The sequence below is a fragment of the Ovis aries genome, chromosome 18, assembly GCF_016772045.2.
Source record: "Ovis aries strain OAR_USU_Benz2616 breed Rambouillet chromosome 18, ARS-UI_Ramb_v3.0, whole genome shotgun sequence".
NCBI lineage: Eukaryota > Metazoa > Chordata > Mammalia > Artiodactyla > Bovidae > Ovis > Ovis aries.
In genome coordinates, this window is record NC_056071.1 from 52547086 (window position 1) to 52562329 (window position 15244).

At 38.7% G+C, this 15244-nt stretch overlaps 2 protein-coding genes across 10 annotated transcripts in view; one reads left to right on the forward strand and one right to left on the reverse strand.

Moving 5' to 3' along the window:
- Positions 1 to 3544, reverse strand: part of KLHL28 (kelch like family member 28) — a 36615-nt gene extending 33071 nt beyond the window's left edge. For 2 of the 3 annotated variants that reach the window (XM_004017920.5, XM_042235325.2), the window contains exon 1: positions 3439 to 3544. The gene's annotated coding sequence lies outside the window, so the exon portion shown is untranslated. Of the gene's footprint in view, positions 1 to 3228 lie in introns of all 3 variants that reach the window. The other variant, XM_042235326.2, reaches the window with a different exon arrangement.
- The window catches only part of TOGARAM1 (TOG array regulator of axonemal microtubules 1), a 77027-nt gene continuing 64596 nt past the window's right edge, over positions 2814 to 15244 (forward strand). For 5 of the 7 annotated variants that reach the window (XM_012099164.4, XM_027957299.2, XM_042235322.2 and 2 more), the window contains exon 1: positions 3798 to 6058. In XM_012099164.4, the coding sequence (XP_011954554.4) occupies positions 4013 to 6058 (2046 nt within the window). In that variant the 5' untranslated portion in view covers positions 3798 to 4012. Of the gene's footprint in view, positions 3731 to 3797; positions 6059 to 15244 lie in introns of those variants that run through there. The other 2 variants (XM_042235321.2, XM_060401834.1) reach the window with 1 other exon arrangement.

Here is a 15244-nt window from a genome sequence, read left to right on the forward strand (position 1 = left end):
ATACAGAAGAAAGCAAGTCCCCAAAGCCATTACCACATCCAGTAAAAGCTCGAAGTTATAGAATTAACCCATCTACTGAAAACCTGGTTAGAAAAAACGTGAAATTCTGTTAATTTATAAAGATTACTGCTTAAAATGCAACAGGTTTTTTTTTTATTGTTTAAAAGTACAGTTTTTGACTTGAAATGAACAGTGGATTTGGGACATAAATCTAAGTAAATGAAATATAACACTGATACACAGTAAGAAAACCTATCTAATTCTACATGGATAAAAATAAGCTCATAATTTCTTAACCGTATTATAAAGTTTTGACTCAAGCAAGAAACCAAAAAGCCTCAGAACAGAAACTCAAAGAGGAAAATTAAAATACATACAATCAAATAATACATAGTAATAGATATGAATGATTAATGATGGAAAAACCTAATTTAATCCCTAGTTTCAACAGCCTCCTCCCTCAAAACGTTTCCAAAGATCTAAGCAAGTAGCTAAAATGACTAATTGCAGTAATTACTTTCCAATGGAAACACCCACAAAATGTGCCGTAGTGCAAATGTAGATGGTGTAACCTCAGAAAACTGTTGTGAGGATTTAATGAGTTAATATTAAGGACTCGGCAGAGTGTATGGCACACAGCAAACAGTAAATAATAGTATAAGTATAATTACTTGTTAATGTTAAGAGCACTTTTCATTCACATAGCATTTCTTCACAATAACTTCTTAAACTATACAAAATTCTTAACAGTTTACAGAATGCACTTATTTCCAATATCCCTCGATGTCTGTAAATTTGAGTAAGAACAAGGAAAAAACTATAGTGGTTAATCCAACCAATATATATTTTATTCTGACTATGGAAATAAGGGATGTTTTTAGGGCAACTGTGTTTATCTTAACTTCAGTTCAAAAAATTAAGGTATGTATCACACATTCTTATAACCCATTAATTTAACTAAACTTTCTTGAAACTACTATTTTAACTTTCTAAAATCTGAATTTGCTATTTGCAATGTATTCTTAATTACTCCCTTTCAACTTTCAGAGGTGTACTATTAATATACCCAATAGTGTATTCCACTACTCTGAAATTTAAGAAAGTTTTATCATATCTCTATATATAGATAAATACAAAACAAAAGTCAATGCACAATGTCTAGAATTCCCTTGATCCCTAGAATTAAAGAATAAGATTTTTTTAAATTTGTTTCATGACAGAAATAATCAGAACACACATTAAATGGATGAGATTTATTTTCCACAAAATAACCCTCAAAGATGGGCTTCCCTGGCGCCTCAGCTGGTAAAGAATCTGCTTGCAATGCGGAAGACCTGGGATGGATACTTGGGTAGGCAAGATCCCCTGGAGAAAGCAAAGTCTACCCACAATCCAGTATTCTAGCCTGGAAAATTCCATGGACTGTATAGTCACTCCATGGGGTCTCAAAGAGTTGGACCCGACTCAGGGACTTTCACTTTCAACCCTAAAAGATAATCAGTAAGATATGGGATGCTGATAAGGTCCCATTTCCTAAATATCCATCATAGAGAATAATGCATCTTCCAAGTCTTCATCAAGGAAATTAAAGGTAATAGATATAAAACAGATTGCAATCTATAACACAGTGCTCTACAGGGCCCTAAGAAAAGGGGGTTAAAATGAAAACTCATCTTGCTTTATTTCAAGGAAAAGGATATAAGTAGTTGATTTAAGCATTCAAACCTCTTGAAAAGTATTGTTTATAGAGAGAACAGGTAATTCTTAAACTTCTACCAATAATTTTAATGATGCTATATAATTCACGACTTTCCAAGTTCATTTTCTTTGTTCCATGATTACCACACAACTTCCCAAGTTCTTGGATACAGGAAAGAATGCACTGGATTTTCAACCTGAACATTCTGATCACTGGAAAGAATTATCTTCTATTCCAACATAAACTGGCATTCTAATGTTACATTCTGATGTGTATATCATTCTTTTGGTTTAGTCTGAATTGAGTTCCTGATATCTTAGCATACAGCATACATGAGTAAAAGTATGAATTTGAACTTCTTTCACTGGATATATGAGAAACTGACATTCTTCCTCATCGACAACTGTCAAAATCATGTCTTGGTTTTCACTCTTCTGCCCTTATCCTACCCACAAAATTAAAAAAAAAAAAAAGTTTTTGGTCTACTGAAATTTAGTCAAACCAAATCAAGGTAGATTCATTTAAACACTAACATGATTAATTAAAATCAACTAACATCCTAGAATTTAAACCAAAGCAGAAGGATGCATGTTTACACAGGCTTCATTTACATTTATTCTACTTCCAAAAGAAAAGGAAAAAAGAAACCTATAATAATCAAATTGTACTTTAAGACAATATCCAGAAATGATTTTTGAACTTGCCTTACTTATCCAGCAAATATTTTTATAAAATTGGTTTGTCATTCTAAGGACTTAAGGATTCAGGAGACATTCTGTGCGGTACAGAACTGGATAGGAACACTTGCATTTTAAGTGCATAAGCTGGAGACTTCAAATGATAACAGAATTTTCTCACTGGGTCATTCAAAAACAATTGTATTATTACTTCCCCAAAATATTCTCTTCCACACTTGAAAGAACTCTGCCTCACACTAGGCACTCCGGCTCTTCAATTGTTTCCGCCTACGTTTAATTACAAGGAAGAAAGACTGCTCACCAAATTCACAGTTCGCCTAAAACAAAGAAATGTCTATTATCGGCTCTGAAACCATAGGGCGGAATTCTCTTAGGACAGTGAGGCAAAGAACTTCAACCGCAACTGAAATTGTCTTTGCAATCTCGGTTTCCAGGAGACTGAAAGGCTGGCTGCAGAGCTGCGCGAAGATCCTGCAGGGAGGTTGGGGTGGCAGAGGGAGCTAGCGGAGGGAAAGGGTGAGTCCCACAGAGGAACTGCATTAGACTTTGAGAACCTATAAGGGACAGAAGGTTAGTTACAAGGAAAAATAGATTTATCTGCAGATCACGTACGTTTTCAAAGAGAACTTAAAGTGATGAGGATAAGGGAAAACGACAGAAAATCATCAACCCTTCACAACCCGAAGGTTAGAGAAGTAGGAAAAGGGGACTGAGGCGGAGCGGGGGGTGGGGGTAGGTAGGAGAGGACGGGGAGAGTAAGGTCCCAAAACACCGAGATTTGAAAAAAAGTACGCGAGCTCTGAGCTTGGCCTTAGTCCGGATCTCTCGTACCAGTATGCGGACGGCAGGAGGATAGGATCGCCCTTACTCAGGGCTGTAGACAGCAACGCGTTTACTGCGATAACGAGCCCTGCACAAGAAGATGTCGCCTCTGTCCCTGCTTGCTCCCGTTCATTTCTTTACATCTTACTCTAACACCTGCGGCACTCCAGCAGAACTCTGTCAAAGCCTGCGCTGCAGAAGGACAGCAAAGGAAAATACCTGAGTCCCAGGAATCACGCCCGCAGCGACAGGAGGAGGAGGAGCCGTGGACAACTCGAGACCGGGCAAGATCCTTACTTGTCTCTAGTCAAACCCTAATTCTTACGGGTGGGGCGGGGAACTTCCGCCCCGAGCGAGGAGAGCGTCACTTCCGCCTAATGCTTTATCTGTTCCTCGCCTTCTCCATTCCAGATACGTTCCTTACGTTCGCGGCGTTCTCACTTCCTTTTCCCGAGCCCTTCCGCCTAGCCTGAATTTCTGACGTGGACTACATGACCCTGCATGCATCACGGTAGGTTGATTTTCCGGGTCAAGAGGTTCGCGCTGGGTACATCACCATGGAAGCGATCGGTTTGGTCACGTGGTGCCCCTGGTTACGCCCGGTGGCAGCTGTGGGGTCTGGGGCTCAGGCGGGGGCCATTTTGCCGAAGGCAGCCTCCGGGAGTCAGGGGCTGAAGTTGTTCCCTTTTCCCCCTCTGCAGGTTGAGGCTTGGAGAGGAACAGGAAGGCAGGGCTCCATCGAGCCCTTCGGAGACGATGGTTTGCTCTAGTCTCCGCCACTTGACGACCCTCCATGGCGGCTGCGCCCTCAGCCCTGCTCCCGCTGCCGCCCCTTCCATCCCTCTGTGCCTATCGCCTCCAGAGCCGCAGTCGTCCTTCCGCCCCAGAGACTGATGATAGTCGAGGTAGGGGCGCCATGAGAGGCGAGAAAAACTATTGCTGCCGTGGAGCTGCCGGAGACCACGGTTCCTGCCCCCCGACACCTTCGCCTCTGGCCTCGACTCTCTTGATGCCCGCGGAGGCAATCTCAAGTAGTTGGTCGGGGCCTGGAGGTGGTTTGTCGGGGGGAGATGAAGAGGAGACTCGGCTCCTTCAACAACTGCGAACCGCGCCCGATCCTTCCGAGGCCTTCCAGGCTTTACAGGCTGCTTTACCGCGGCGGGGCGGTCGACTTGGCTTCCCCCGACGAAAGGAAGCGCTGTATCGGGCCCTGGGCCGAGTGCTTGTGGAAGGAGGTAGTGATGAGAAACGACTCTGCTTGCAGTTCCTCTCGGACGTTCTCCGGGGTCAGGGGGAGTTAGGCCAGCTGGAAGAGGCCTTTAGCTTAGCTCTTCTGCCTCAGCTAGTCGTCTCGCTACGAGAAGAGAATCCAGCCCTGCGGAAGGATGCGCTGCAGATACTACACATCTGTTTGAAGCGTAGTTCTGGACAGGTGCTGAGGACGCTTATACAACAAGGACTGGAAAGTACCGACGCCCGGCTTAGAGCTTCCACAGCACTACTGTTCCCTATCTTGCTTACCCCTGAGGATTTGTTGCTCGACCTAGATCTTACCGAAGTGATAATATCCTTAGCCCGAAAGCTTGGCGATCAGGAGATAGAAGAAGAATCTGAGACAGCTTTCTCTGCACTTCAGCAAATAGGGGACCGTCTTGGCCAAGAGAGATTTCAATCCTATATCTCTCGCCTGCCTTCTGCCCTGAGGAGACACTACAATCGCCGCCTGGAGTCCCAGTTTGGAAGTCAGGTTCCTTATTATTTGGAACTTGAAGCATCTGGATTTCCTGAAGATCCCCTTCCCTGTGCAGTGAGTCTTTCCAACAGCAATCTTAAATTTGGGATTATTCCTCAGGAGCTGCATTCAAGGTTGTTAGATCAGGAAGACTATAAGAACCGGACTCAGGCTGTTGAGGAACTAAAACAGGTGATGGGACGCTTTAACCCAAGTTCCACCTCTCATCCTAGCCTTGTGAGTTTCATTAGTTTGCTGTATAATTTGTTAGACGATTCTAACTTCAAAGTGGTCCACGGCACACTTCAAGTCCTGCATTTACTGGTTATTCGCCTTGGAGAGCAGGTGCAACAGTTCTTGGCACCTGTTATAGCAGCTTCTGTCAAAGTGCTGGCAGACAACAAGTTGGTGATCAAACAAGAGTACATGAAAATCTTCCTCAAGCTAATGAAGGAAGTAGGTCCTCAACAGGTGCTTTGCTTGCTCCTGGAACATCTCAAACATAAGCATTCCAGAGTGAGAGAGGAGGTGGTGAACATTTGCATCTGCTCCCTCCTGACTTATCCCAGTGAGGATTTTGACTTATCCAAACTGTCTTTTGATCTTGCCCCAGCTCTTGTAGATAGCAAACGCAGGGTACGCCAGGCAGCTCTTGAAGCCTTTGCTGTGTTGGCATCGTCAATGGGCTCAGGTAAAACCAGCATCCTTTTCAAAGCTGTGGATACTGTGGAGCTGCAGGATAATGGAGATGGAGTGATGAATGCTGTGCAGGCCAGATTGGCTAGAAAAACCCTCCCAAAGTTAACAGAACAGGGATTTGTGGAATATGCGGTACTCATTCCATCATCTGCCCAGGGTAGATCGAGCCATTTGGCACATGGAGCAGATGCAGACTGGCTTTTGGCTGGTAACAGAACTCAGAGTGCACACTGTCACTGTGGTGACCACACAAGGGATAGCATGCAAATTTATGGATCTTATAGTCCAACTGTCTGTACTCGAAGGGTACTAAGTGCAGGAAAAGGAAAAAGTAAATTACCCTGGGAAAATGAGCAGCCTGGAGTCACTGGAGAAAACCAGACTTCCAGTTCCAAGGACATAGAACAGGTATGCATCTTCTCTAATTTCCTTGAGTTGAACCTATGAAAGAATTTAAAACAGAAGTATGCCTGTAATGACTGAGGCTTTTTGAGGGTTGTTATGCTTTGTTTTTAAATCAGTTTGCTGATGTATCAGTTATAATGGGACAGAATACACAGGAACTTTCAATAGGTTTTCTGCTTGATGGATTTGATTAAATTTGAGACACAATTTGGTATGGGTCACTTTGGCATATCTGTTATCTCATTCAAACAACAAACACTGAATACCTAGTAGGTACCAGAAAAAACCACGTTCTAGGAATGAAGATCAAACGGGTTTTGCAGAGTTTAGTTAAGGGAAAGTCAGACCTGTAAATGGGCAGCTACAAATTGGTTAAGTGCTAAAATAGAAATTTCGAGTCCTATGGAAATGCTGAAAGTAGAAAAAATAATTACACTGGCGGAGGAAAAACCTTCCAAGAAGATCAGATATCTGAACTAAGGGGTTTTTTCCCACCCCGAAGTCTTTATTTTGAAAATTCCAAATCTATAGTTTACGTAAAAGAATAGTACAGTGAATATTGGGACTTCCCAGGTGGCTCAGTGGTAAAGAATCTGCCTGCCACTGCAGGGGACGTGGGTTCTGTCCCTGTGTCGGGAAGATGCCCTGGAGGAGGAAATGGTAACCCACTCCAGTGTTCTTGCATGGAAAATCCATGGGCAGAGGAGCCTGAAGGTCTCCATGGTGTTGCAAAGAGTTGGAGACGACTGAGTGCGCGCGTGCGCACACATGCGCGCGCAGTGAATATTCATACACTTCATCTGTATTCACCAGTTGTCATGTTGCCATATGTGCTTTGTATCTGCTGAACCATTTGAAAATAAGTGCAAGTATCTTGACATTTCATCCTAAAGGTTTCTGAATATAACTCCTAAGAATGACATTCTCATTTGTAACCATCATACCATTATCACACCCCGGAATACCAGTAGTAATAGCCTCTATTTATATTTCTCCAGTTGTCCCCAAAATGTGTTTTATACTATTTTGTCTTCCAGGATCCAGTCAATCAAAATTCCCATGGTTAATATGTCTTTTACATAGAATTACATGCCCATCTGTGTGTTTTTTCATGACCTTGACTTATTTTTGAAGAATCTTAATCTATCGTACTGTTTCTTTATGTTACATTCAAGATAAACAGTTTTAGCAAAAATACAACCTTGTGAACGTCGCATTCCATCACTTGGTTAAGGTGTGGTAACCATACCACTCTGTTGCAAAGGTTTATTTTCCTCTTTATAATTAGCATACGATCTGTAAGATACTCCGTGACACTAGGAATACCTCAACAACCTTCCACCCCTGTTCTTAACATCCACTAATGGTCCTTACCTGTATCATTTATTACATTGGGGACTACAAAAAAGGGTAACTTTTTTGAAAAGTCTAACATTCCTTCTGTATTTGTTACCTGGCATTCTTTTTTATTGTATGTTTAATAATTAAATACATGAGTATTCCTTTTGACGCTAAAATTGTCTCAATTTGATTTGACCGGTGGCTGGCTCCTGTGTCCTGTAACATGACTCTTAAGTCTTTGAACACTTCCTTAACTTAAACATAGTATGATGCCCAGGGTTACTTTGTATTTTCTTGCTCCAGACCTGGAACCAGTGTTTTTTCCAAGAGCCCAAGAAATGCTTTTTAAATTAGAAAGTGGCATTTTAAAACCAAAGTCAGGGTATAGATGTGCTCAGTGGTATTGCTTATCATTGTGGATTGACTTTTTCAGTGGATAGAACCTAGGAATACCTTTTTTTTTCAAACAAATTCATATTGATACCTCCAATGCAAATCCAGCACCTCAAGACTCTTTCTCATATTCCTTTAGTCCATGTTTGTATTTCCTTTCTCTCACAATTTAACCCTGGTCCCTAATATCAGTTCAGTTCACCTGCTCAGTCGTGTCCAACTCTTTGCAACCCCATGCACTGCAGCATGCCAGGCCTCCCTGTCCATCAACAACTCCTGGAGATTACTCAAACTCACGTCCATTGAGTCGGTGATGCCATCCAACCACCTCATCCTCTGTCGTCCCCTTCTCATTCCGCCTTGAATCTTTCCCAACATCAGGGTCTTTTCCATTGAGTCAGTTTGTCACATCAGGTGGCCAAAGTATTGGAGTTACAGCTTCTGGTCTCTAATATCAGTTACATTTATTCATATTCATATACAAAACATAATTACTACACCAGTAACACAACAGCTGACTACCTACTAAAGCTCAATATTTCTTTGTACTTGTTTGTTTCTGTGCTTAGAATTATCCTACACTCATGTGGTCAAACTTTTCTTAATTTGTTTGTAGGTGGTTCAAATGACATGATAAAAGATGAATAGTAATTTGCTTAGTGTGGATGTGTCCTGATGCATTTCAGACTGAAGAAATAATGTTCAGAGATACTAAATTATAAAAGGATTTACCAAATTAATAAGAAATGGTGTATTTCTGCACAGCTGAACCTGTTTGGTGGAAAGTAGCAGAAGATGAAACTAGAAATGTAGGCAAGGGCCAGGTATGGAGATCATTTTTGTAAATGAGTTCGTGCCTTTTGCAGTATGGAGGTGAACAGTGTTCCCCCTCGTTCTTTTTAATTCTAAAGTTATTTTTAAAGTAATTTTCCTGTTTACATAATTTAGTCATATGGTTTTTCTCATGTATTTTAAACCACCTGGGGGTGAATGATTTTCTGTAAGCATTGATTTTAACACTGCTTGTTATTTGTCAAATCTAAAATGTTAGTGTAGGAAGTTCTGTGGCAGTCCAGTGGTTAGAACTCAGTACTTCCACTGCCCTGGCCCAGGTTCAGTCCCTGGTCAGGGAACTAAGATCCCGCAAGCCATGCAGCACAGCCTAAAAAAAAGAGAAATGTTAGTATATTAAGATTCTGGTGCTGGCCAAAGTGCCAAGAATCTGAAAATAGTACATTTCTGAAATTCTAGTGTAGACATATATTGCTTTTGAAAGAAGTGATAGTCAAATTAAAAGTTATCCCAGAAATTAAGCTATACAGTTGTCCCTCAGTATTTTAGGGAGGTTGGTGTCTGGACCCTGGAGCATACCAAATCTGTAGATGTTAAAGTCGCTTATATAAAATGGCATGTTTATAGGTGCCTAGAACCTCCTCCTGTACACCTTAAGTCATTTCAAGATTACTTATAATATTTCATACAATGTCAATGCTATGTAAATAGCTGCATAAATACAGTGTAAATGCTATGTATTGCCAAAGAATGGAAGATTGAAGTTTTGCATTTGGGAACTTTCTAGAATTTTTTTAATATATTTTCAATCCACAGTTGAATTTGTGGGTGCAGAACCCATCAATTTGGAGGATTGACTGTACTTTCTTGCTCAGAAATGGTCTGTAGAAGAATTATTGATACATTGGAAATTATCATAATGAATGACAGGGATTAAATACCTAAATATTTTTATGTGTACAGTTTTTAAAAGTACATGTATATTTTTAAAGTAATAGGGCAGTACTATATTTTAGAGCAGGTTTAGGTTCACAACAAAATTGAAAGTACAGAGAGTTTCCTTAAAGCCCCTTTCCACACCCACACATGTAACCTCCTTCACTAACACCATCTCTCCTAAAGTGGTGCATTTGTTACAACTGATGAACCTGCATTGACCATTAGGATTTACTTTTGGTATTGTACATTCTATGGGTTTGGACAAATATATCCATGACCCATATCCATTGTTGTAGTATCACACAAAATAATTTCACTGCCCTAAAATTCTCTGTGCTCCTTCTATTCATCCCTCCTTCCTAACTCTTCGCAAACACTGGTCTTCTGCTGTCTGCATAGTTTTACCTTTTCCAGAATGACGTGACCCCTGTTCTAATTTGTACTGACTCTTGCCCAGGCTCAATTTTAACATTTGCAGTCTATTGTTAAAATGTTATTTCTCTTGTCCACATAGAGCAAGTTAATGACATAGATGCTTCTATAAAAACTCATGAATATTTCAGTTACATACTCCTATAGCTCATTTTGAAGATAAATAGATTAGTTTGCTTAGAGGGATTATTTTGTATTACAGTGGTAGGAAAAAGGAGAGGTTAAAAAAGCAGGCCCTTGCTAGACTGGAGACCCGTGAATGCCTGATTAAAGAGTTTAGTCTATTATTTTGACAGTGATTTGAGACTACAGGGGTTGTTTGGTTTTGGTTTTTTCCTTCTCTTCTTGTTTTTAAGCAGTATTTTAGGAAAGCTAATCACAACAGCAGCAATGTCTAAGTTGTGTGGATTTTCTTTCTTTTTTTTTTTTTTTGAGAAGATGGAGACTGGAGACTTGGAAGATCAGTTAGTACATTTATTGGGCTACTTTACGTGTGCACTGTTGAGTTTCATTAGAATTAGCAGGGTATCAGGTAAGAGGTATTTCGAAGGATTTAGTGGCCCAAGTGTTGGAGGAAAGGAAGATAAAGAGAAAGAGGGATAACTCAGATTTGATTGAAGTGACAAAAATGCATAATAAATCCATGAATAAGAAAGACCCAACAAGGGAAAATGAGTTTTAGATTGTGGAAGAACACTTGGTTGAATTTGTTGAAGACCACTATTCAAGAGACAAAGAAAGAACTAGGATGTAGAACTTGGAAGTTACACATTGAGACGTAATTTGTTGAAACTGTGAGATTTGAGGAGTTCTCAGAACAAGAGCATAGTGCTTAAGACTCAGTCTCAGCATACAGCCCCATTTAGGGAATAGCAGTAGGAGACAGAACCAAACAAGGCAAAGAGAAAGAGTCCCTAAGAGTTGGAAGAGAATCAAGGAAGAACAAAGGTTTTAGAAGTGAAGTAAAAAGAGAGTTTCAGGAAGCACATCATTGCTATTAAAGGCAGGAGAGATTTTTGAGAATGAAATCAGAAAAAACATGATTTATTCTTACATATCAGCTAGCTACTTGTAAAATAATTTTTGAAGATACTTTTCTCATAATTTTATCTTTCTTAATTTCCTCCCAATAATTCATCTGATTATTAAAAGTTGTATGTGCTTGTTATAGAAAATTTGGAAAACATAGAAAGGCACAAAGAGGAAATTTAAGATTTTCAGCAGTCTCACTACTGAGAAAAACATTCAGTGAACATTTTGTTGCCTCGTCTTCAAGTGTCATTTCAGTTTGTGTATACTAATGACGTTATTTTTTCCATACACGAAAGTCTCTCTCTTTCACTTTATCATGAATTTTTTTCCTTTGACATCAAATAATCTATAGTAGTATCTTTAATGGCTGTTTCATGTTAGATTATATAATATCAGTTGGTTTAGTTGTTCTTACTTTTGAATATTTATACGTTTTAATTTTGTTTCCACCATTTAGTTGACTATTTTTCTGCCCCAGCATATACTGTGATAAGCAGATTCTTGTGGTGTTCTAACTTTGCATCTCTTTCTGTGCTTTTAGGGCTCTTCTAATGGGTTAGTGGGGTCCAGTAGTCAGCCATCACTACCTGGCCACCATGTTAGCTATATTTTTCTTAACAGATTTCTCTACAATGAGTTAAGAGTCACGGTAACCTAGACTGAAAAGTAAGGAGCAAACTTGCTTCACTTGTATGTAGTTATTAAGTTCTATATCTTTTTAAAGGTAGAAAGTTTGGTTACTGAAAAGTCAGTGAGACATGGAAAAAAAGTGGTTTTAGAGACTAAATTTATGAGTTTGTGAGATGAACTGATAAAATATTTATTAATACAAGCAGTAAACATTTATTAAGCATCTTTTTGATCACCCACCAAGTGTGAAGCCAGGTTCAAGGTTATAGATTACTCTTAAAAGCACTGCCTCACATTTTTTTCCTCTTTGGGTATTTAGCCCATGTGAACCATGTCTTCTTTTTCTTCAGTAATGGTAAGCACTGTGTTGATAATGACTGTTGTTGTTTTTTTATATAACAGTACTAACAGTGCTGTATCTGCAATCAGTATCCACAAATATCTAAGTAAGAAAATAGAATCTCAGGGTCTGAGGGTAAAAGAAAAGACCAAGCAAGATGTCGTAGGATGTAGCAGGATGAGTTATCACTATGTTTTATTTTTAGATAGGAACCACCTCATTTAAAAGTAGCAAAGAGCCACTGGTGACTTCACCATGCCTACTCTGTACTGTGGTAGATCTTAGATTTGCAAGGAATGTATGATTTGATCTCTCTAATCATAGTTGAGAATCAAATTGAGAAGGAAAGGCAAGGAATTAGTGTCATTATATACTGAATGAATCAAGAACATGGGTATATAGAGAGGTTAGCTTTGGAACAGAGACAGAAGTCTTTTTTCTTCTGGAACTGGAGGAAAAAATTAAAGGAAGATAACTTAGAATTCAGAAAGATTTTGAGACAGCAGATTTTTTTTTTTAACCAAAAGAATGGAGCTCTGGACATTGAAGACAATGACCTCTGGAATAGTGCTTATCAAATTTTAATGTCCATAAAGATGCCCTCAGGATCTTCTAAAGTACAGATTCTGGTTCAGTTTGTCTGGAGAGGGGTTCTGAGACTACATATCTAGTAAGCTTCTAGTTGTTGCTGATGCTGCTGATTTGTGAGTCACATTGTAAGGGCAGGGCTCTAATATTAGGCTTCCATAATCTGGTAAATGAAGAGCCAAGCTGAGAATGGAAAATAGAGAATCAGACATTTGAAGAATGTGGGAAAGATTTAGAATACTTAATGTGACAAATTTAAAGGTAATAGAAAATCCCAAATCACTAAGTTGCAGTAATGTATTTGGTGTGAACTTAATCTCCTTGGATAGTACGTTATTTCCAGCAAGTAGTTTTTGGTTTTTTTTTTTTTTTTTTAATTGAAGGATAATGGCTTTACAGAATTTTGTTGTTTTCTTTCAAACCTCAACATGAGTCAGCCATAGGCACATATATCTCTCCTCCCTCTTGAACCTCCCTCCCTGTTCTTTAAAAAATATGATTGGAGTATCTAAAAGAGAAAAACCCTTAGTTTTAAAACATGTCAAAATCATGAACAATCCTGAAAATATATATAATATCAGTGCAGATGTTAATTTGTTTCCAGTAAGTAGTCATTATTTTTCTTCTAAAAATTTTATCAAGATGTCTGAAGTATTTGAAAAACTTTTTTCTGTTTATTTATTTATTTATGTTGTTGTTACTGACTGCACCACATGGCTTGCAAGATCTTAGTTCCCTGACCAGGGATTGAACCTTGGGCCAGGGCAGTGAAAGCTCTGAGTGCTAAACACTGGGCTACCAGGGAATTCCTGAAAAACTTACTTTTAGTACTTGTCAAAATTAAGAGCAATCCAAAAGCATATCTATTCTCAGGTCTATTTAAAAACTTAAAAGTAATTTTAAAATAAGTTTTGAAAACTAAACCTTAAAAAAGAATATTAAATAAGATAATGTATACATTATATTGATTTTATGGTCTTAAACCATAGCACTTATCATGATAAATGGAGAAAACATATGCATTTCCTTGGGTACCTACTTTTATTTCCCTATAACTTTTTAACCTAAGGCAGTGTCAGTTATATATATTAAATATAACCTCACCCAAAGATACCAACTTTTGTTTCCTCACAGACAAAAAACTGAAATTCATGTAACCAAGAGCTATCTTTTTATTCTTTCTGTGACTATATATGTCCTTTTTGTAATGGTTTAAGTGACAGAAATAAACATGTATTTGTCGTCATCCAGAGGCTTTTGTATATCCTTTAACCTGTTTGTTTGATGGTTATCCAATAATGTATAACAGACAAGGATAAATTAAAAGCATATTTAACACAGGGAACTATATTTAATATCCTGTGATAAACCATAATGGAAAAGAATATGAAAAAGAATACATACATATAATCAAGTCACTTTGCTATACAGCAGAAATTAATACAATATTGTAAATCAACTATCAATTTAGTTCAGTTGCTGAGTTGTGTCTGACTCTGCGACCCCCTGGGCTCCAGCACGCCAGGCGTCCCTGTCCATCACCAACTCCTGGAGCTTGCTCAGACTCACGTCCATCGAGTCAGTGATGCCATCCAACCATCTCATCTGTCATCCCCTTCTCCTCCTGCCTTCAGTCTTTCCCAGGATCAGGGTCTTTTCCAATGAGTCAGTTCTCCACATCAGGTAACCAAAGTATTGGAGTTTCAGCTTCAGCTTCAGTCCTTCCAATGACTATTCAGTACTGATTTCCTTTAGGATTGACTGGGTTGATCTCCTTGCAGTCCAAGGGACTCTCAAGAGTCTTCTCCAGCACCACAGTTCAAAAGCATCAATTCTTCAGCACTCAGATTGCTTTATGGGCCAACTCTCACATCCATACATAACCACTGGAAAAACCATAGCTTTGACTATACAAACCTATCAACTATGTTTGATAGTTTAATTTTTTCATTCAATTTTATATTAGTCTAAAATCTTAATTAAGAGTCTGGAAATTATAAATAATATAAGATTTATGGCATTATAAAAATTGATCCCTGTTAATAAAGATATTATCTATTATGAAATTTAATTGAACATGTGATTTTGCAATTTTATAATTTGAAAAGGAGTAATGTTAAGGTATCCAATCAGTGAAACCAGTAGAGGAAATTTAGGAAATTTAAGTTAATTAGGTGTTTCCTGAGAGTTCAAATTTGCTCAAACAATTATACTATTATTTTTACACTGTGATAAAATGTGGGCAAAGACAAATAGCTGCCTTCTACTGAGTCTGATTTGTCCGAAGAGCCATCTTAGGTAGAATTTTTATGTGAGCTTTTTCTGTACAAGTACATGCCATGTATTAAAAACTTTTAAGTTTATGAACATTTTTTTCCTTGTTCTTTAACCTAGTAACCGAGGTCATTAATTAAACTCACAGTCTATGCTTTCCCTTGAATGTGCAAAAGTAGGAGACAAAACTTGTTATATTTGGTATCACAACTGTGCTTTCTTAAAGTTTGCATAGAAAATGATTTGAAAAAACATACAAAGATATTTCAGAAGGTGATTCTGGAGGTAATTGGAAAGTTCAGGTAAAACCAGAAAGAACCAGTAGAAAATGAAGGTCCAAAAACTGGAGGCTGGAGATTAAGATAAGTTTAGTATGAGCTCAATAAAGGCAGGAGTGTAGGTGGTTTCTGAGAGAGTTAGCTATTAAA